We start from the raw sequence: 23,561 nt of genomic DNA on the forward strand, positions 1-23,561 counted from the left end.
TTTGGTATTAGTACATAAAATTGTGATTAATCTTACAGTTTCAAATTTGCTCAAATCAAATATAGCATTCAAAATTATTAGCAAACTATTATGCAAACAACTTAAATCTTCATGAAATGAGGATACTACAATATGTATTTTGAACGTAATTTCACTTTATGTTCAAGGAGGAAGTTGCAACTTCAAAAATACAAACTTAATTTTAATACTTCTAACGTCAGTTTTTAAATCTTCATCAGAAACACCTCTGAAAAGTTTGTAAATTAGCATTAGGTTTGTAATTATTAATTTCTCACCTGCACAACTCCTCCTGGGTTGACACCTATCATACTGCAAATGCCACGGAAAGCAGAATCCTTCTCTTCATTATCTCTTATGTTTCGTAGTGAAGTACACCTGTTCAATAGTTTTCAAAAAGGTCGTATGTAAACAGAGATTAATTATAGATATTTCAATGCACAAAGGCACTGCATGTGACAAATCCAGGGCATTTAATGGAATTATGTTTATGGTCCTATTAATTTAACAGCTGAATTCCCTACATTACAAATGTGACAGTTGTCATCAAGAGAATAATGGCACTTTGTGAGCACAATCTGATCTCTTAAGTTTTCCTGGGAATAGTAAATCAATGAAATTGTAATTCTCAGTCTTGAAAAATTGTTGGAATTTCATTTCATTTTGGAAATATATACTTATGTCAATTCATTAATAATTCACAAATGAAGACGTTATTGAATTAAAATAATGTAAAAATGAGATTGTGTTATGTACTATGCAACTTAATTATTCCATCAAACACCTTCAAACAAATTCCATTTAATAGAATTTCATACCTGTTAATCCATCATTGCAACAATACCCCCTCTGTCAGAACTCAATTTTTCACTTATATAAGATTTATTTTAGCCATTCAATTCTAAGCAGCGTGTGAAAGACAAATGACTGACCAAACGACAAGGTGGAACACAAGCAGGTATTCATACAAGCTGTATTATATGTTTTATAATACAACATGGACTTTCACAGTTTGCAAGCATAAGTTTTGACCTTAAAATTAATAACTTCAAAACACATTTCTCAGCCAACTGAGATTTATTTTTTAAACAAAATTTTTGCATGCATTTATCATTCTGGTGAATAAATTTAAAATGCTTTTTAAATGTTCATAATCAAGCTTCTCAACACAGCAAGCATGTGACAATCTTATCCCATGCATCAGATATTTGTTAGCCACAAAAAACTATACATATGACAGTGCTACTGAAAAATCACAAACCTGATAGGACAAGATTAGTCACATGGTTGGCAATGGTTAAGGATTGTGAATTTGCAATCAACTGAAAACTATTGCTATAAGTGAAAAGAGATAGAGAAAGAGTGAAGAGGAAAATGAATTAAATAAAGATTGAATAATACACACCAGGGTCTTATAAACTGCTGTAGCATGGGGGCCACCTCTTGAGGACAAACGTAACCAAGACGACCAATTGTTATTGCTACGGTAACGCAATCACGGTTATACACCACCAAACGCCAACCAAGACATGAGCAAATGAGGGGGAGGAGAAAAATAAAGAAAAAACAACAAATAACTCAGAAACAGAAATCAACAGAATCTGTGTATGATAACAAAATTAAGATCATCTTTTTGTGTTGATTATTAGATTAATTACCACCCAGTAAAGGGAGGCAGGTTATGGTGCAATCTTTTAAAAAAAAATTAAAAAAAAACACGTTAGAGGAACACTCCCAAAACACACCTGAATTTTAAACTAATCCTCAACTGAACAAAGAGTAACCACCCAAAAAAGTTTAATCTTACTCGTAAAAAAAGGCTACTTTAGCAAATACTTAAGATTTGAGTGTTTGCACATCATTTACAATAATTTTAAATGTTACTGGGCATCCTTCAAGCTTTCCTTACTATTAAGTCAGAGGTCTGCTACCATCTTGAAACCTACTAACACATTTCAACATACTCAGCTCTTTCTATTATACTATGAATTTCACTCGATACATACTGAAACTTTACTTAACTGAAAGGTAAATGTACACCATCATCACATCTTGCCCCCAGGCTTCGTGCTATTAAACACTTAGTCAGTCTATTTTAAACTAAGCAGGGAAAACACTGAAACTTAAATAACATTGAATGATTAATTAATCTTTCTTGATATTCCAATGGAAAATAACTTTCAAATTAGAAATTACATTATTGGCAATAGCATTTAATATATTGTTGCAAATAAATGTACCTACCCCTAAAAATGATGTAAAGACTACAATAAAACTCATGTTTACTGGTGGTAAATATTTTTACTCAAAACAGCATAAAAATTTGAAAACATGATTTTTCTTCTTCAATTCAAACTCCTATCCTTTTAAAAAGGCTCTACAGTATCCATTTACATAATTCCAAAATAAATAAAAAAGAAAAAGTGTTTTAGAAGTGTTCCCCTTCAAACTCACGTAAAGTTATCATTTCGAAAGAAAAAAGTAATGGTTTAAGGATTAATCCAAGCTAACTACAAGGACATTACAAAAATCCAGCAGATTCATATAAAGCAGAGGAGGGAAACCTATGTTTAAGAGACACAAACTATGCAACATTCTCATTAAAACAAGCAATCATGAACAGTCTGATGAGACATGCAGAGAAGCAGATGAATGTTCATTCAAAAATAAAGTTCAATGTAGGATATACTGATCAAACCAAGTGGTATGCCAATTGAAATTAAAACTTGCATTGTGCAAAATACACGTTGCACATGTAAGATTGTATCTTTTGCTGGACTTAGCAATCAAATTGTGTACACTGTCACATTCCACCAAAAAATACCCAAAACTGTATGGAGATGGTCTTTACAAAACTCAGTCTGATTAAAACAGTTAACAAGTATCTTTCTAAGATTATGAACTTATAAAAAAATTATTTTATCATTGAAAGGCCGAATTAGATACTTTAATGTATTTTTAAGAAATGCAGGAATATGCAAACCAAGAAAACAGTGACAGCTGATAAATTTTATGATTGGCTGGTACATCAAAAATAATTAAAAATTTGATAATGCAACCCCATGTTATGGCGATTTTGGTAACGGAAATTTACTTTTGCAGAATTCACAAATCATGCCTAAATACTTGAGATAGAAAATTAAATTTGAAATTTGTGTAAAAGAAAGTAAATAAATCAACAAGTTTATTTTTCTTTTCCAACTCTCACTGCTTGATACATGCTCAAATGACTCGTCTTCACATTATAGAAAAATCACAACATGGGACTGTTTTCTAAGAATGAAACCCCCCACTCCCCATAAACAGGTTCACCTGTTTACACAAAAAGTTGCGGGGAAAAATATTATTTTACTTTGAAACACACTGTATATTCAGGTAAAGAATTGATCAGTTATCCTTCATTAAACATACAACATTTTGTTCACATTTACTGCTGTGAAATGTGCAAATACTGTGTCTTATAGCACACCCCATCTACTAATTTGAAGAACCCAAATAATGCATATATGCCAAGAGGAACAAACTTATAAATCAGCTCCCCTATTCTAGGAACTTTAACCATCAATGAAGTCGGAAATGTCAACATAACTTTCAAAAGATATATGCTAAAGGAGTCAAATGAACTCCATGTCTGATGCAAGTTCTGTACAAAACAAATGCAAATAGATTAATTACATTTCAACAATATCTACGCTTCAAAATACTTATTGGTATTAAATTGCTTTTGAGAGATACTAAGGTTTTTAATGTGCCACACAAGTTTAAGCTTTCTTCCCCCTCCTCCACACCAAGTTGCCAAAAAATGCGAGATATTTTAAACGTAGGAAATTTAGATACATATATTCTAATTACATTTAATCACAAATTGTTCCACTTAATAAATGCAGATTATAATTATAGCTGAAATATCAAGTGCATACATAGCAGCTTCCCTAATACAGGAAAACTCATAAGCAGGAAACATCCTAGCCCATAGTCCTAATGATACAATTTGCCATTGAAAATCCTTAATCCCTCAACTAGATTTCAATGGTTTTCCCCAAACTATATTCTGTTTGAGTTTAGAAAAAATTAGAAGTGTCATTTTTGACCCTTCGGTCAAATGTGAAGAAACCTGGAGACCATTTATTCAACATTTTCATACGAGTTAAACTGACCTTTCCTGAACCTTTTTCTTATCACCCTTAGTTATTTGGATAGAGGTGTGGAGTTATTGACACTACTGTGTATACCTGATATGATACAATTGCTCATGTTAGGTTAGCTGTTTCTTTATGGGTTTCCCCCCATTTTTCCATTTTTTGTAATACACTATGAGTTTGGGAGGTTATTATATTTGGGTTATTAACTGTTTGTATTTGCATTCCAGCCTTATTAATTATGTACTCTCAAGCTCTCTGTATTTGCTGTTTTTCTTCTTATGTTTGTTTGAAAATTAATAAAAAGATTTAAAAAGAAAGAAAGAAAGAAAATCCAACAGTATATGGAAATTAATGTATGGCCTTTGGGAAAAATAATACTGAGATATTAGTTCAAATTCTGCCCAAGAAATCTGGGAACTTGATTATTAAATAAATCTAGAATTTAAACTAGATATTAATGTTCATGGATTTAAAAAACTTATCTGGTTCACTAGTATTCATCAAAAAATTTGCTGTGCTTACCAAATCTAGTTAGCCTTTGTGATTCTCAGCATCATATTTAAAAATGGCTACACAACTGTTATAATCACCTTAAGGCAAATGAGGAACAATAAATGTTGGCCTTGCATGAAATGCCTGCACCTTGTATATAAAGACATTTTGTATCTTAGTAAATAATAATTTAAAATCTTATGTTGTTTGATATTCAAATCCAAAATGTCTCCACATAACTTTCTATTATAATTTGGTTTTATTGTAATCGTAAACTATGAGCCCAACTATAAATCCACAAGCTTATTCTAATAATCATGTCCTTACAAGCCTCAAATCTAATGTAATATTTTGAAGTATGTGAATTTAATCAAATTTGGTACGCTATTTAGGCAGTAAAACATTCAGCTAGAATTTCCCCCAGAACAGATTTGTAAATTTTTATAACAACTTTTGATGCTTTGATCTAAATTTGATGCTTGTAATGATTCATTTCACCATCTATTAAATAGTGAAATCATATTTAATGATAGATTCAAAGAACCCTCGACTATAGGATAACCCTGTAAAGAATAATTAAACTGAAACAAAGTGATCAAACCAAGTCTGGGGTGTTACCAACAGATTGACATTTTCTTCACAAGAGATGTGGTTAATGCTCATTTGTCCACCATAAAAATATTTAGTCTCTTACAATATACTTGCTGAGCAATCTACCTAACAAGTTATGCTACAAAATCATTACTCGAGTTACCTGTATTTTCCAGTAATGTTTTTGGTGTGTTAGGCCTATTGATGATCTCCACCAGCTGGGGCAAGACCAATGGAACATAAGGCTGCATTTCAATCCCTAGTAAAAAAAAATAGTTGAATGAAGAGCTAACAGGCTAATTGATATTCAACACAGTTGTTTCAGGAGATGGCATTTGAAGGACAAAAGGAAGAAAAATAAGTGTATGTCAATTAAACTGGAACACCCTGCTTCCTCAGAAAGCTAAGAAAATTCAGCAAGTCTCTGAAGATTCTTACCAGCTTTTATAGATGCACCATAAAAAGCATCTGATCCAGATGCATCACACTTAGTATGGACACTGCTCTGTCCAAGACTGCAAGAACTTGTAGACAGACGTCCACCACACAAACCAGTCTCCCCTCTATTATACTTCCTAGTGCCTTGGAACAGCAGCCAAGGCCCCTCCCACCTCAGTTATCCTCTTCAAGCCAGATACGAATGCATGAAAGCACGTACCACCAGGCTCAAGGACAGCTCTCACACTGCTGTTAAAAGGCTCTTGAATCAACCACTTTTGCACTAAAACTAATTCGATCTCTCATTCTACCTTGCCAGGACCCCTGCCCTTTATTTGTCTTCCTGCACTATTTTCTCTGCAATTGTAACATTTATTCTGCATTTTCCTTTTCCCTTTTACTACCTGTGTGGGAGGAATTCAAACAAAAGCTTTTCACAAACACGAAAAAATCTGCAGATGCTAGAAATCCTGCCAAATACTGGAGGAACTCAGAAGGATATGCATCATCTATGGAAAAGAGTAAACTGTTGACATTTCAGACAGAGACCCTTCAGAAGTTTTTCACTATACTTTGGTACATGTGACAATAATAAACCAATTGCCATTTTTTTTTTGTCATAGCTCTGTCATCAGTTTACACAAGGGTCATGACAACTTGCACTCTAACATCCTCTCCAACCTTTCTTTTGGACGTGCTCAGTTACTGAAAATATTAAATTTTAACAAATGCAGGCACTCATAGGGAACATGGAATCAAAGTTGACTAACCACTAATAATTGAGTTACTATCACTGTTATTCAAGGTCAACAGGTGGATGAATTGATTGAAGGGAAGTCTAATGAAAGTAGATCCAACTGGGTTTTGGAAGAACAACAAAATGGGAATATATACATCGGAAAAGTACCAAGGACATTGGTGAGTAGGGAGAATGGCAGCCCCAAATAACCAATTCCATTAAAGCTTAATGCAGTGAGCTGAATGCGTAGAATACCAATAGCATTCAAACCCACCTGGAACAAGTAAATTAGTGATGATAAAGTCAAGCAACACGTTGTTAAACCACTTATCAAGAGCCTAACCAAGACCAAGAAAGGTTTACCAGTGGTCATACTGCCACTGAAGTTTTTTTAAAATCCAGAATACACTCACATCTTATACAAATAGTTCTTTCAGGTAGCATTCAACATAGCAATAACTTATTCACAAATCCAGAAGAGATGGGAGATTACTATCATTTGCTTTCTCATACATAGGTTTATCAAGAAAGGTTGGGATTAATTTAAGCATCTGAATTATCAATATTATGACCATCAACATTTTGTATCCAGTAAATTCTCTAAGACAATATGGAGGAGATATTATAATTTTGGAAGCATCACTGATGTAGAGGTGGCAAAATTTTATTACTCTATTTGTCTGCAAAATAAAGCATTTAATTAGGTAATAATAAAATTATTTGTTATGAAAGAATCAAAAGCATCGATTTAAAATAGAGAATAGTTCAGAGAAATTTAAGTAAAAAGAGAGCGCTGATTCTGGAGATCCAAAACAGAAAATTCCAGAGATTCTTAAGCAAATCTTAGCTGATGAAATAACAGTGATTTGAAATGTGCCTACACAGATGCTGAATGACCCCCTTAGTGGTTCTGGTACTTGTTTGTAAGTGTAACTTATTTATTCACACAATGGCAACATCACAATTGTAACGGTACGTTTTGCCAGTTATCAGCAAATACATCATGTAATGAAAAATCAAAAACTGAAGCAGAAGAAAATGCAATACTAAATGGAAAGAACATGGTGATTACTTTTGGATTCCTTTTCCAGAAACATTACAGAAAGGTTTAAGAACTTCTGAGTTACAACTCTACAAATACATTTCTTACCAAATCCATAGATCGATGCGTATACATTAAATACTAACCCATTTGAATGGAAATCTCTCCAATTGCCCATGTAGCATTATTGCACACTGAAATAAACTCTGGATTCAAATTAGTTCCAAGAACTGGCATGAAGTCAGCTGCAAAAGGTTAAAGTCAAAATATGTAAGTTAAAGATATTTTCTGTAATTGTTTTCCAATTGAAATTTCATATTATTCAGCAATGAAAAAGATATACAATCAAAAATATGACATACCAATGCATGGTTTTACATGCTGAAAGCAAGCCTTGGTTAAGTCACCCAACAAAGCAAATGAACTCTGCCGTACTTCTGGCATTTTATCCTGTAATTAAAAGAAAACCTATGCTTCAGTTTCTCTTTGGGCATTATGATTAGTTCCGTTGCAATAAAATAATACTAACCTGCATACACTGATACATTAACGATAAAATATTACTCCGTGCTACTAGTTGCTCAATACTTCCTCCAAGACCTTCAGCGAGGCCACTCAATAAATCAAGTGCAACGATCATGAAATCTTTATCTGGCGCCTCACACTGATCAGGTTGAGAGCCATGCAACTGCAATACAATAAAATAACTTGGGTCAGAACAATGAAATATGTTTGCTTAAAAATGCTAGATGCAATCCAAACACTACACACAAATATGAAATTAAATCAACTTCGTTGTCAAAATTCATTTTACTTCCACTGTGACCATGTTTTAAACCACAGGTCAAAAGACCTAGATTAACAATTCTCAAATTCCAAGGAAAATAATAATTCCCATCAGATCAAATTAAAGACAACATTAAATAAAGATGAGGATGACAACTACAAAAACATTTCAATGTTTGCTGACTACAGCTTTAAGTTAAAAGGTAGCCATTATTCATTCTAAATCAATTTAATCTGTTCAAGTACAGTCGGCCCTCCTTATCCGCGGGGGATTGGTTCAGAGACCCCCCCCCCCCCGATACAAAAAATGCGGATGATCAAGTCCCTTATTTAACCTGTCTCAGTGCAGACCCTAGGACCCAGCGGAACCCCGGACTTTATTTAACCTGTCACAGTGCAGCTCTGAATCTGCAGTGTTTCTGTTCACGAAAATAATCACGGTCACGATTGAAAATAAGGTGGAAGTAATAAAGCGATCGGAAAGAGGTGAAACTCCATCAGTCATTGGAAAAGTGTTGGGCTACAGTCGGTCAACGATCAGAACAATTTTAATGGAGCATGTGAAAGGCTCTGCCCTGATGAAAACTACAATTATTACTAAGCAATGCAGTGGTTTAATTATTGAAATACGTATGTTTCTTTAAGTGTTTTATATGCATGGAAAGGTAAAAAAAAGTACTACATACTAAGAAAAACATTTGATTAACTGACGCTAAACAATACCAGATGTACCTGTTCTGAATTCAAATCCGACATAATGACATAATCAGGAACGATACTCATTCATAACCCGGGGACTGCTTGTACTTTTAAGTCATTTCTAGATTACTTATAATACCTAATACAATGTTAATGCTATGTAATTAGTTGCTAAACTGTATTGTTTAGGGAATAATGACAAGAAAAAAATAGTCTGTACATGTGGATAAGGAGGGCTGACTGTATTTATGGAACATAAATTTAAGTACTGAGCACTTTCATTCAGTATGGAGCATAGTAAAACGCTACTCAGTTTAAACCACCTGCCTTGTTGATAATATTTTACATTTTTCATTTTTCCATCAACTATAGGTTGAGTATCCCTTATCCTAAATTCCAAAATCTGAAAACCTGCTGAGCACTGACATGATGTCACAAATGGAAAATTCCACAATGTGCTGGGTGATGCACAGGTGATGCACAGCTCCCTGAGTAAACACATGCTGAAAGTGAAACAAGCAAAAATTTTCATGACAAACAGAAAATGGAAGGTAACTGTGAATATTCAGGAAGCTGAAGTTTGCAGAAATTTAAGAAAAGGCATGGCATTAGATTTTTAAAAACTTAAAGACAAAGCATCTGCTGATTACAAAGCAGCAGAGTAATTCATTGATGAGTTTCAAATATTATCGCTGATAAAAATCTAATACCAGGACAAGTCTGATGTTGATTAGGTTTTATGCAAGGTATAAAAAAAAACACCTAAAACATAAAAAAAACAAGCAAAATACGAATACGGTACATCAAATAATAGCCTGTAACTTGTCTACGCACTTGGAGGCAGTTTGATGAGGCAGAACTGAGGCGAGACAGTGGGCTTGTAGCTGGGAGTGAGGAAAACATGAAGTTCGATCAAATTAAACACTGGGCCAAATTAGAAAGGTCAGGTACAGGCAAATCAATGTGGCAGGATCCAGGCTCCAGAGCAGACCAAAGCAACTGAACCAGATACTTAGATGACGATTTAATCATCACACTGAATGGGAAAGTTTGGGTACCAGCCAAATCAGAGGGAGCCAGAACCCAGAGCATATTGAAGTAAATGAACCCAATGTTTGGATGATGATTTAGGTGTGGGGCCAGATTGAAAATGTCAGGGGTCAGGGCCAGAGGTGAGGGATGAACATAAGGACTAGGAGCAGGAGCAGGCCAGCTGACCCATTGAGCCTGCTCACCATTCAATAAGATCATGGTTGATCTAGCCAGGGACTCATCTCCACCTACCTGCCTTTTCCACATAATCCTTAATTCCCCTATTATGCAAAGATCTATCCAACCTAGTCTTAAATACATTTACTGAGGTAGCCTCCACTGCTTCATTCGGCAAGGAATTCCACAGATTAATCACTCTCTGGGAAAAGCAGTTCCTCCTCATCTCCGTCCTAAATCTATTCTCCCGAACCTTGAGGCTATGTCCCCTAGTTCTAGTCTCACCTACAGTGGAAACAGCTTTCCTGCCTCTATCTTATCTATTCCATTCATAATTTTAAGTTTCTATAAGTTCTCCTCTCATTCTTCTGAATTCCAGCAAGTACAGACCCGGGCGACTCAATCTCTCCTCATAATCTAACTTTGTCATCTCTGGAATCAACCTGGTGAACCTCCTCCAAAGCCAGTATATCATTCCTCAAGTAAGGAGACCAGAACTGCACATAGTTTTCCAGGTGCAGCCTCCACTCATGCTAATATGACACCCCCAACTCTATGCATCCTTATCTTATAGATAAGTCTTTTATGCAGTACCTTCTGGAGATAATGTCCATCTGTTCCCCTCTATCCACTATGCTCATTATATCCTCAAAGAACTCCAGTCAGTTTGTCAAACAGGACCCGTCTTTGCTGAATCCATGCAGAACCTGCCTGATGGATCCACTTCTTTCCAGATGCCTCGCTATTTCTTTGATGATAGCATCAAGCATTTTCCCAACCACAAATGTTAAACTAACTGGCCTAACGTTACCTGCCTTTTGCCTATCATCACATCCATTACATCTCTCTCTGGCATTTTGGACGTGTCTTCCACCATGAAGACTGGCACAAAATAGCCATTTAAAGCCTCTGCCATTTCCTCATTACCCAATATTAATTCCCCACTTCTCGTCTTGCAAGGCACCTACATTCACTTTAGCCACCTTTTTCTGCTTTATGTAATAATAAAAACTTTTACTATCCATTTTTATATTTTGTGCTAGTTTATTTCATAATCTGGCTTCCCTTTCTTTATTGCTTGCTTAGTGGTTCTTTGTTGCTTTTTAAAATTTTCCTTTTCTTCCAGTTTCCCACCATCTTTGGTGACCTTGTATGAATGAGCTTTTAGTTTGATGCCTTCTTTTATTTCCTCAGTTATCCAAGGCTGGCTCTCCCCACCCTTACCGTCCTTGCTTTAACTGGAATATGCTTTTGTTGAGCACCAAGAAAAATCTCTTTGAAAGACTTCCACTGTTCCTCTACCGTCCCACCATATAGCCTGTGTTCCCAGTCTCCACTGTTTAGGCACTGGTTTTAGACTTAACTATTCCACCCTCCATTTGTATGATAAACTCAATTTTACCTGTCATTGCACAGGACCAGATCTCAGATAGCACATTCCCTTGTAGGTTCAGTAACATGCTGTTCAAGAAAGCCAACACTGATGAATTCTATGAAGTCCTCCTCAAGACTGCCCCATCCAACTTGATTCACCCAATCTGTGCAAGCTTAAGTCCCCCATTATAACTGCTGTTCCATTCTTACATGCCTGAGATATTTCACTGTTTATTGCCTGTGCCACTGTAACGCTATTATTCGGTGGCCAATTGACAACTCCAAACAGTAATTTTTTTTCCCTTTACTATTCTTAATCTCTACCCAGATGGATTCAAAATTCTGCTGATATCATCTCACTATCACCCTACTGGGCTGCTTCAACTCGCTTCTCCAAGACCTTTAATTGGCTCTGCACTGAACTATGGGTCTCAGACTCTCTTTAAGGTCTTCAGTTCAGAATGTTATTTGCCTGCGGTTATTGTTTGCACAATTTGATTTTTTTTCCTGTGACAATGAGGTGTTTGACAGTCTTTTTATCATGGGTTTCAGTACTGCCTGTTAAGAGACAAATCATAAGGTTGTATAATGTATACATACTTTGATAATAAATAGGCTTCGAATTTTGAACAGTGTATTGTAATATTTGAACCAAAACAGGGCATCATAGGTGGAGAGTGAAAGCCTGCCATTGTTTCTTGCTGAACAACAGCTGATTCAGGTATTCTGATGCTGTTGTACTGTTTCTGTTACCCTGCACACATTTTACAGTATTTTCATTACATTAAATGGTATGTAATAATTTTTACTGTTAAGTACATCAGGGTTTCAAAGGTACATTTAATGTTAGAGAAATGAAACAATATACATCCTGAAATGCTTTTATTTCGCAACCATCCATGAAAACAGAGGAAGGTCCCCAAGGAATGAATGACAGTTAAATGTTAGAACCCCAAAGTCCCCCCCCCCCCAGCTCACCTCCCTCCCACATGTAGGTGGCAGCAAGCAACCATCTCCCCTCCCCCCACTGGCAAAAAAAAGCATCCCATCACCGATCACTCAAGTGTGCAAAGCAACAGCAAAGACACAGACTTGCAGTATCCCAAAAACCACTTGTTCACCTGGTACTCGACATACCACAGGCTCTCCCTCTTCCTAATAAGGGTGAAAGAAGTGTCTCCATTTCACGTATGTGTGATGAACAAGTGTAAGACAAAGACTGCTGATCAGTAGCACATAAATTCAGAATTGGAAATGGTGATCACAAGCAATTTCATTATATATTACAAAATCTCAAAAAAAAATCCAATATCCAATACACTTCTGGCCCCAAGCATTTTGGATAATGGGTACTCAACCTGTATAGATTTCACTTCCTTTGTTGCCACTTGAAATTTCCTCTTTTAACAAAGCTGTGTCATTCAGTACAATTATTCCCCTTGTCAGCAAAATCTTATAATGGTTATCCGTATGAGGTTTCTCTGGACTCTATGCAGAAGAATGACTAAAAATTTCTTTAGGAAACAAATGACTATATCTTGTGAAAGTTGCATCCCGAGACAATAATGAGCACAATTGCGCTTACCATAACTTGTGAAAGTGTCTTTTGGACTAAGTTTACACAACGCTGGTATACCGGTTCACAGTATGGAAGAAAGCCAGACTGCAAGGCAGTAGCAACAGAAGACAGGCACTGGAATATATAAAAGACTGAATTTAATACCATGCCAGTTTTGGTCAACTACAACTTAGAAATAATAGGTAAGAATAGGGAGGTACATACTTGAAATAGTTCCTTTATTAACCTCTCCTGAATAATTTCAGTAAGTAAAAACTAGGAAAAAAGTAGTTTCAAAACAAGCAGGGGTTCCTAATTCAGATTAGTGCCATCTAGTCATCTCACTATAGGAAGGATGGCTTTAGAGAAGATGTATTAGAGGTTTACCAGGATGCTGTCTGGATTAGAATGCATGTATTATAAGAAGAGTTTGAACAAATCTGTGTTGTTTTCATCAGACTGGCAGAGGCTGAGGGGAGATCTGATCAAGGTTTACAAGATTACTGGAGTCTTGGATGGAGTAGAGAGCCAGTATTTAATATGAGAAGACAGGGTAAATTGAAAGACATGCAGGTAAGATGTTTTAACACTCAAGAGAATGGTGGGTGCCTGGAATGTGCTGCCTTGGGTACAGGTGGATGCAAATACAATACAGGCATTCAAGAGACTTTAGGTAGACACATACATGTGAAGGAAATGGAAGGATGTGAAAATTGTGTGGGTGAAAGGGATTAACTTAGATGAGTACTTGACCTGTTATTTAATTTGGCACAACATTGTGGACTGAAGATCTATTTCTGTGCTGTACTATTCTATGTCCTAAGAGATGGTAAGAGTGGGGGAGGAGCAGGGGCAGGGAGACAGTTGGTTATTTCTAGCTCTAACGATATTATATTTTTGATACTTATGACATTTTGCATCCACAAATTTGGACACCAAATACCAGCCCAGTCACTTATTTAACAATTGTTATCCAATTATTTCATATAGGTTTTCAAAGAATGGATTAGTCTCACAATACACCAGTTAGTCTATCTGACATTATTGTTCAATAATTTGATCAGCAGGATGCTCTGGAAAGCTACAGTGAAAAAGATTTTTATACTTGGAGATGGATTAAAGAAGAGATAGACAGCAGATGGGCAGCTATTGCTCCACTAACATTGAGACATCCAAATTACAGATATACACTTCATACATGCTTGCTCCCTCAACAGAGATAAGTGAAATATTTTCTTTGCTATTAAGTGGCAATGCTTACAGGAAACATGTTTGATCTCTTAGATATAGTTTGAAGAACAAAACACAATAAAAAGAAAACAAAGCAGTAAATGATAGACATGATTGCTCATCACTAATGTTACTCTCATACATCAAGAACTTGCATTATTGGCACCTTTAAGCTTTTCAAACAGTTCCAAGCAGCTTTCAAACAATAGAGGAAGTGGGAGATGAGAGGATTAGGCAATTGAAATCTTGAGACAAAACTTATGTAGTAGAAAAAAAAATTGACAATAACGGATGAAGGGAAATTAGGAATGCCCAAGAAATCAGAATTGGAGGAAGATAGACAAAAAGACAAATGAGATCAGATATTGGGAGGCACAAGGAATGAAGGCTATAGGTTTGATCTTTCTAATAATTAGCCTTAGATGCATTACTCTGTCGAACAAGCAACAGGACAAACAATGGACATTCTGAAAAATGGACATTGGCATAACTCCACAGACAATGCCTAGCTCTCATCTTTCCAGCACTGTTTTCATTTGCAGAATTCGACCATCTACAGCATTTATCTCTTAACAGATAAACCATGCTATAATAGTTTTGCTAAACAGAAGACCTGACTTAACAAATGCAGTACAAAAATGAAACTTAACTTCAAAATTAATTTTTTTGCAACAGAAATACAGAAATTTATTTGCAGTCTGAGCAGTAAGGCAAAAAATATCAAAAGGAAATACAAAGAATGTTTCCCTTTCAAAAAAAAAACAGTGAAGACATCCTCAACAAGCTGAAACATAATTCCTGTTATCTACAAAGATTTGAGCCTTAAAGGTTGAGGTTCTCCTAAATTTTAATGGATCACTGAGATCATATATAGCTAGAGAAAAGTTACTGAAAGCCAACTTTGTTACTTCTTGTAATTGTAACAAATTGCAAGCAGCATGCAAAATTATTCACGAAATTATTTTCAAAGTACCAGAACAAAAGGAAATGTGTCAACAAAAGATGCTAACACTTGAAAACTGATTCATTGCAACATTAATTGAAGACTTACAGAAATTATGTGGAGAAATAAAGCATGGATTACAGAAACATTATCAAAATTTAATTGCAAAAGGCAATATTTTTACAACAGAAAAGTAATGTTGTGGCGATCCATTTCCTGGCACATCCGAACCGGCTCACAATCAGCCAGCGTTCCGGCTAAGGGAGATAGCCTGCGGGGATTTGCGAGCACAGAGCTTTGGAGCCTCTGTGCCACGGGGGGGGGGGGGGGGGCAGGTTGAGGGAGGCTTAGAAGTGAGGCTGGAGATTTCGAATAAAGTTTTTCCTTCGACTGCAGTTACCGACTCCGTGTCGTAATTTTAGTGCTGCGTGTAGCACACCGCTACAATGTGATTAAAGCAAAAATGCCAAGTCATACCTGCCAGTAGGGGGAGATCATAAAATTTCACATACAAGCAAGAAATTGATTATTCTAATAGCACAAAAGTGACGAGTGAAAGCAACAGCTGAATCCAGAAATAGTGAAATGAATTCTTGGCCATTTCATTTGGCATAGTTATAATGCCAGACAAATTTGGCCAGCAGAGAGAAAAAAAACCCAACAACAAAACAATTTCATCAGAGTAGAAAGATATCAGTACTTAAACTACAATGATCTGAAGAAACTACTGTTGGCAATGAACAATGATTTAAACAAATTGAATTTAATCTTTCTTGTAATACCACATTAGGAGTAATGTCAATTATTGGTTAGCTTTGGAAAGACAAGTTGCTTTCAACATGGTGGAACAATTACCTACTATATTAATACACAGAATCATGCAAGCAGCTGAATTAGAAAGAAACTAAATTCAAGTTTGAGAGAAATACATGTGGGGGAAAAAATAAAGACAAATTACACTGATTCAATAATGTTACAAAGAGCACAATAAAGGACAGGAAGCAGGGAATAAACAGAACTTTTAAACTAACCACACTGTTAATCAAGGAAAAAAAAATACAGGACTCATCATAGAGTTGTACTTGATAACAACATTCACTATAAGGGTTCTTCAAAAGTTTTAGACATGGGAAAGAACAGCAAGAAAAATCAGAAAGACAGTGAGCCATGAAATGAAATGGAAGGTAGAAGGCAAATGAAAAACATTTTAAAATCAACCGAACAGAAAGGGATTAATATTACAAATGTAAAGCCAACACAGTCTAGGAAGCAACCAGTAGCATTCTTGTGGACTCCAGACCTTTTTATCCATTTTAGGAAAATCCACTTCTAATATTAATATTCTTGATACTAAACATTAAATCTTCATGTACCTCAAGTAAGGGAAAAAGGTCTTTGTCTTCATCCTTCAACATGTTCCATTTCTGAATGAGTGGAGGCATCAACATTTGAATATACTCCTTGTAAGAAAGAAAGGATTAATTTTACTTCTCTAATGAAATACAGTAAATTATTTGCACAAACAACTTCCATTAAATTGGCAAGCACAAACTATGACACGAAGTTTGCCCTGAACAGTATCAGTCTATTTCTTATGACAAGGAGAGTCTTGACTGGATAACAACGAGACCATCACTTTTCTTTTTATTATTCAAAGATAAACCTGGACCAACTTCCAGAGACCATTTAAGTTTAACATGGAAATCATTAAGTTATCAAAAATTCCTCAGACCCGGAAGTCTCATCAAACCTTGCTGACATTAAAATACAAGACAGGGCAAGAAGCTAGACTATTCATCTGATTATAAAGACTAAATACGAGGGGTGATTGATAAGTTCATGGCCTAAAGTAGGAGTCAATTTTAGAAAACCTAGCACATTTAGAAGGAGATGAGTTATACAGCTCTCGTTACATGCACATGCAGTTAAACTCTGGAGTGATTATGCACAAAGTTTGAAATTAATAACTCATCAGTTAATAACCCATCGGGGTGATTGATAGGTTTGTGGCCTAAGGTAGAAGGAAATGAGTTATTAACTTCGAACTTTGTCTAATAACTCATGTACATATACCAAAAGCTGTATAACTCATCTCCTTGTACTTTAGGCCTCGAACTTATCAATCACCCCTGCTGTGGACACTTTCTGGAGGTCCAAGATCTGTATGCTCCACGCCCACTGGACTAAGTGTGTAAATGTAGGAGGGGACTATGTTGAAAAATAAATATGCTAGGTTTTCTACAACTGACGCATTCTACCTTAGGCCATGAACATATCAATCATCCCTCATAAATACACAGTAACAATGTTGCAATATCTCCATTCAAGTATAGTGATACTTTTTCCTGAAAACTGCTTGTTATTATCAATGCTCCATGACACCTAGAATAAGCTTTCAGATTTTATTTGACTTGTATTATTTCTTTTGATCCAATCTTTTTCTCTTTTACATCATTTTCTGTTCATAAGTAACTATAAACTACTTAACTTGCCCTTTTTAATTTAAGTTTCATTTTGAAGTGGAATTTCTAAAATTGGGTAGGTTAAACAATGTGATAGCTAGCGTTTGACCCATTCAGAAAATATTTAATAATCTAGAATCACTGCAACAATTTGGAGGTGAGATTCCAGGTGAGTAATGATTCAAGGTAATTGACCATGTTGCAGCAGTTATCTTACTTGTTTATTTAAATGGTGTCCAACCGAGTCAGCAAGGGTTCCAATAGCATCATACAGAATAAGAAGATTCTTGTGCTGATATTTATTAAAAGCAAAAACAAGTGTATCCAGTATATAACCAAGGTATGGCACCAACTCTGTGCAGGCCTCTTCCTCTAAGGTAGCAAAAGCACTGGAAAGCAAAAAAAAAATGTATTTTTGACAAACTATTTCCCTAAGAGATCATTAAAAATCAGTCACACATACTATTTATTACAATTCAAGATTCACATCATAAGCACTCCACAAAGTCACAAAAACACAACATACTAAAAAGCATTCAAATCCTGCAGTACTATTCCACCAAAAAAACTTTTTCTTTTAAAACCAAGGCTTGGACTTGGTATCCCCTTGAGTTTTGTTCCAACTTCAACCAGGAAACACCTCTTACTAAAAAAAAATGCGCAGAAATACAGCAAATTGAACAGAGTTGGGAACGAGACATATAGAACGTTGTTTGGATGTAGCCACCATTTCAGAGCAGAGGACTAGAGTACCCATTAGCCACCACAGGAAATTTAGTCCTGAAAGTAACTGGAAAATACACACATAACCTGCGGGATCTTTCACAGAATCCAGTAACAGCCCAGCCCACTAACCTGCAAAAAGGACATGGCCAAGTGCAAAAAATATATTTGGCATAATTCCATTAAAAATCCAGCTAGTTAATTTCCTAATGCAAAGTTTTGATCCAAAATGCTGCCAATTCGCCCACTATAAGATTACCAGGCAACAATCTAGTTACCAGTTTTCCACAAGAAAAATGCAACAAATTGTGGCTAATAACAGTGAAGTCTACTAGTGCTGGCAATGTAATCTACTAACTGGATCCAGCTCCAGCATAATTCACCCATCTGTTTTGGAGTTGATCAATAATGAGGATTTTCTCATCATAAATACTGGATAAAATTGTGCTGGGTGTGCTCAGCAACATTAGACATAATCACAGTTTTGCAGGAAGAATGAAAAACAGATCCTAGTCACCGAACTTCACATGGAGTTGAGTAGTAATACTGGATGGGAAGCTGAGAAATCCATCTCTGAAATGCCTCAACATCTGGGAGGTGCCCTCTTGTCACTACCTTCAGGAAGGACGTACATCGATCCCGAAGACCCACAATCAGTGATTCAGAAAGAGCTTTTTCCCCTCCGCCATCAGATTTCTGATTAATCCATGAACACTACCTCAGGATTCCTTTTCTTACATGATTTATTTTATATCTCTGCACTGATAATAAACCTATTCTGATTCTTATACCAACCAGGCCTGGCAGAATATCAGAATCCTCATTGGAATTGGGATTCTCAGCCTGACTATTTGCAGCAAACTAGCCAGTATCCATTTACTATTTTTTTATTCTAACCCTCATCATTTCTAAGCATGCTTCTCATTATTTCAATATTATTTTAATTAGAGCAAAACATTAGCAGATTTTAAATGTCTATAAATACGAGGATTTTTTTTAAAAATGTTTCCAGCGTCGATGGGAGTTGAGTTCCTTCCCCAGCCTTACCTCCCAAAGGCTGACAAGGTGCTCTAGGAGGATGAGCTCAGAAAAATGTCCCATGCTCTACAAAGAATTCAGATAGACTTGTAGGCAGCAGTTAACACCTCTGTGAAATTCTCAACTACATCATATGCTACTGTCAATATATTCAGTGCTTACAGTTGGCAGATAATTTTAAATTACATGACCATGCAATTGCCAATTGCTGAAACTGTTCTCACTGTACATTTAGATAGAATATACCACACTATCAAATAAATTATCCATAACTCCAATTTTTAAAAGCTCGAGTTCTACTTAAATTGTTAAAAGATGCAATAAGACATGAATCAAACTTACATCTCAATCCCATTCTCCTGCATAGTCTCCATTATCTTTGACACTATTAAGAACCTATCACCTTTGCTTTAAAATATACCTAATAAATTGGCCTCCACAGCCATCCTTGGCAATGAATTCTAGATTTATCACCCTTTAGCTAAAGAAATTCCTCATCTCTGCTGTAAAGGGACATCCTTGTACTGAGGCTGTGCCCTCTAGTCCTTGACTCCCCCACTCCAAGACATCTTCAAGGAACAGTGGCTTAGGAAGGCAGCGTCCTAACATTAAGGACACCTCCCCCCACCCCAAGCAGGACATACCCATCTTCTCATTGTTACCATCAAGGAGGTACAGAAGCCTGAAAGCACACACACTCAGCGAATCATTCAGAGAAGCCAACAACTTTTTCCCTCTGCCACCTGATCTTTAAATGGACATTGAACCCATGAACATTATGCATTATTTTTTATATTACTGGCTTTTTTTGCACTACTTGTTTTAACTTAACTGTTTAATAGACATATATACAGTATAATTACTTTAATTCAGTTTTTTTCTCTATTTATCATGTATTTCATTGTACTGCTGCCATAAAGTTAACAAATTTCACGACATAAACCCAATTCTGATCCTAGATAGACCTTTCAATATTTGGTAGGCTTTAATGAGATCCCTGCCCCCATTCTTCTAATCTCCCATGAATATCAGATCAGAGCAATCAAATGCTCTTCATACTTTAACCCTTTAATTCTTAGGATCATTCTCATTAAACTCCTTTGGACCCTCTCCAATGTCAGTACATCTTTTCTTAGATATGGAGCCCAAAACTGCTCATAATACTTTAAATATAGTCTGGCCAATGACTTATAAAGTTTCAGCATTACATCCTTGATTTATATTTAGTTCTCTCAAAATTAATGTCCCAACATCTAATGAGACAATTTCAAACAAATCAAATGCAGTTTCAAATATTTCTATATAAACATTGCTAGCCTTCCAAAAAGAAAAGTAGTTGATTACAAGTGGCTGCAAAAGTTAGATCATGGTGTGAAAACCAGAGCAATTCAAAATTGAAGCCATCATTTATTATCAGACACCACATGCAGTTTTCTCAGAGTGCAAGGCCTATGGAGAGTATATTTATATAACACTAGGATAATTACAATTACTGGTTCTTTCACAAAGATACACTCCTTAGAAATATTGTAAAACAATTTAAATACAGATGATTCATTGGGCCATCGATTAACGGGGCCTCCGCTTATTTGGGACAACACAAGTTTAAAAAGAATGAGAAAATAGCTGGGATTCTATTTGCCACTATGCTGCTAATTGGAACAGAAGACTGTTGCTAAATAGTTTCTAACAAGTGTCAGGTGCATGCACTTCTGTGGCTGTTAGTGCACTGTGCCAAGGCATCAAAGGGTATGGTGAGAAGGTAGGGGAGTGGGGATGACTGGAAGAACAGGATCAGCACATGATTGAGTGGCATAGCTGAATCGACGGGCTGAATGGCCTACTTCTGCTCCTGTATTTTATGGTCTTAAGAGTGAATAGTTTTTAAATAGTGCATGTTGCATGAGTTTATGCTCAAAAAGCAGTGATTTGTCACTGACAGTTAGTGAGAAATAAGAAGCAAGCCTATTCAAAGCAGTTTTGCTTACTTCAGTTAAGCATTCAAACTTAGAGATGCCAGAAACGGCTGACAGTGAAAATGAAAACTATTAAGTTACAAACTACAAAGAATTTGAAGGTATGACAGTTGTCTTGAATGTTACTATGGAAATGAAGACTTGAAGTATACAATCATCGAAAGCATTGTCTGAAGGCAGTCCATTATTTGCACTAGGTGTCTGAGCTGAGTTTGCTCATTAATAGTCAATCAGAAGAACACGGTAGCTAGGGTACAACGGATGAATTCCTCTGTCGATAACTATTAGGAACTAATAACATTTCTATAATACATTCGTAGTATTAGCAGTGTTCTAATTTGCTGCATATTTCCTTTAAATACACAATCAGTTACTCAGTTAAACTGCAGTTTGTCTTTTATACCTTTTTAACTATTTCATGAAACTTTGACTAACTGGGGCAGCCGCTTAACTGGGCCAAATTGTACTGGTCCTGATGTGTTGCAATTATGCAGAATCCACTGTATTCTGATTGGCACTCAGAAGAAGTAACAAACCTGCAGGCAGCTTCTTGTACTCTCTTATTGCTGTCCAAGATGCGTTTCAGCAGTTCGGTCATTAATGGCTTTAAGTAGGTGTCTGCGGGCTGACTTACTACCCAATGTGCATAGCGGCTGAGGGTCCAACATGTAATAGAACGGACAAGAGCTTTCTTGTCAGCGAGGCACTGAATAAGGTGAGGGATAAGTTCTGGCAGATAAGGTATCATTCCTTGCATGCAACCTGCAAAACAAAATTAAAAGGCTCTTTGGGAAAGCAAATCTACCATGATGTCGTTCCCCCCCACCAATAACCTCACTGTTATCTAGATAGTTTTTGATTCACCAGTATCAAAACAACTTTTAAACATCATATTCTTTTCAACATACAAGCAACTTACAATATTTCCATATTTCCTAAATAGCTTTTGCAAGTTGAACACAGCTGAGTACTGAAGTGTAACAATCATGCAGGCTCCTTCAAGCCATAGGCTAACTGCTGAAAATGAAGATCATGGGGAAATACTTAGAAGATTAGGAACAGTCTGTGGTGAGGAAAATAGAACAAAGTTGCCTAGAAATGAGAAGAGGAGGCGACAAAGGGAAGTAATGCAATATAATGTAGACAAGGAGAGATTGAAAAGCCCAAGAGGTGATGGTATCAGCCAAATTGAGATGGGGGTAGGGGTGAAGATACCCTTGAATAGCTGCAAAATACTTGTTGGGCACGAGGACAGGGGGTAGGAAGAGAAAGGGGTCCTTTTTTTTTTGCTTTCCTAACTCGCCAAACTCACATAGACTGAACTTACACAGTTAACAATAAAAAAAGGACTTAAAGAGATTCAGTTGAGAAACTTTTTCCAAAAGGTGAAGAGGAGAATACAATAGCGCAGGGTAAAGATAACCAGAATATATCTGGAAGGTGGAAGACAGTAACAGTGCAAGAGTAAACAATCTCCATAATAAAAATGACAAAGCAAAACAAAACCAAATTAATTCTGCACAAAGATTTTAGGCTCATGAAAACGGAAAGGAAAATCCTTTCAATGAGTATGAATGGCTGAGGTAAATTTTGAACCAACAATTGACAAAACTGAAGCAGAATAATTTCTTTCTTCCCACCAATGCCGTTTGACCCACTGTGTTCCTCCAGCAGAATGAGTGTTGCTTCAGATTTCAGAACCTGATGTCTTATGTCCAGGTATTACTCCACAGCTCTTTCTGTGATGGTTTTTGCATCGCTCAAAACTCAATTTTATTACCTTCTTCACCAACTTCCACTCTGCTCTCAAATTCACGTGAATCATTTCTGACATTTTCCCTTTGCTAGATCTCACCGTTTCCAACTCAGGATATAAACTATCTACTAATATTTATTATAAACCAACCTACTCTCACTGCTACTTAGACTACACTCTTCCCATCCTGTCTTTAGTAAGGATGCCATTCCTTTCTTCCAGTTTCTCTGTCTTCAGCACATCTGCTCTCAAGATGAAATCTTCTGTTATAGAACATCTGAAATATCTTCTTTTATCAGGAAGTGTCTCTTTCCTTCTGCTGTGGTTGATGGAGCCCTATCTCTC

The 23,561-nt window shown here is 36.1% G+C and overlaps 1 protein-coding gene across 4 annotated transcripts in view; it reads right to left on the minus strand.

Annotated features, from left to right (window-relative positions):
* Positions 1–23,561, minus strand: part of tnpo1 (transportin 1) — a 100,354-nt gene that overhangs the window by 14,510 nt on the left and 62,283 nt on the right. For 2 of the 4 annotated variants that reach the window (XM_059974590.1, XM_059974592.1), the window contains 10 exons: positions 21,997–22,222; positions 17,941–18,112; positions 16,635–16,721; positions 13,116–13,223; positions 7,992–8,150; positions 7,825–7,912; positions 7,609–7,707; positions 5,407–5,502; positions 1,424–1,499; positions 297–396 (listed from right to left, as the gene is read on the minus strand). In XM_059974590.1, the coding sequence (XP_059830573.1) occupies positions 297–396; positions 1,424–1,499; positions 5,407–5,502; positions 7,609–7,707; positions 7,825–7,912; positions 7,992–8,150; positions 13,116–13,223; positions 16,635–16,721; positions 17,941–18,112; positions 21,997–22,222 (1,211 nt within the window). The remainder of the gene's footprint in view (positions 1–296; positions 397–1,423; positions 1,500–5,406; positions 5,503–7,608; positions 7,708–7,824; positions 7,913–7,991; positions 8,151–13,115; positions 13,224–16,634; positions 16,722–17,940; positions 18,113–21,996; positions 22,223–23,561) is intronic. The other 2 variants (XR_009513099.1, XM_059974591.1) reach the window with 2 other exon arrangements.

Source organism: Hypanus sabinus, chromosome 7 (assembly GCF_030144855.1).
Source record: "Hypanus sabinus isolate sHypSab1 chromosome 7, sHypSab1.hap1, whole genome shotgun sequence".
In the NCBI taxonomy this organism is placed as follows: domain Eukaryota; kingdom Metazoa; phylum Chordata; class Chondrichthyes; order Myliobatiformes; family Dasyatidae; genus Hypanus; species Hypanus sabinus.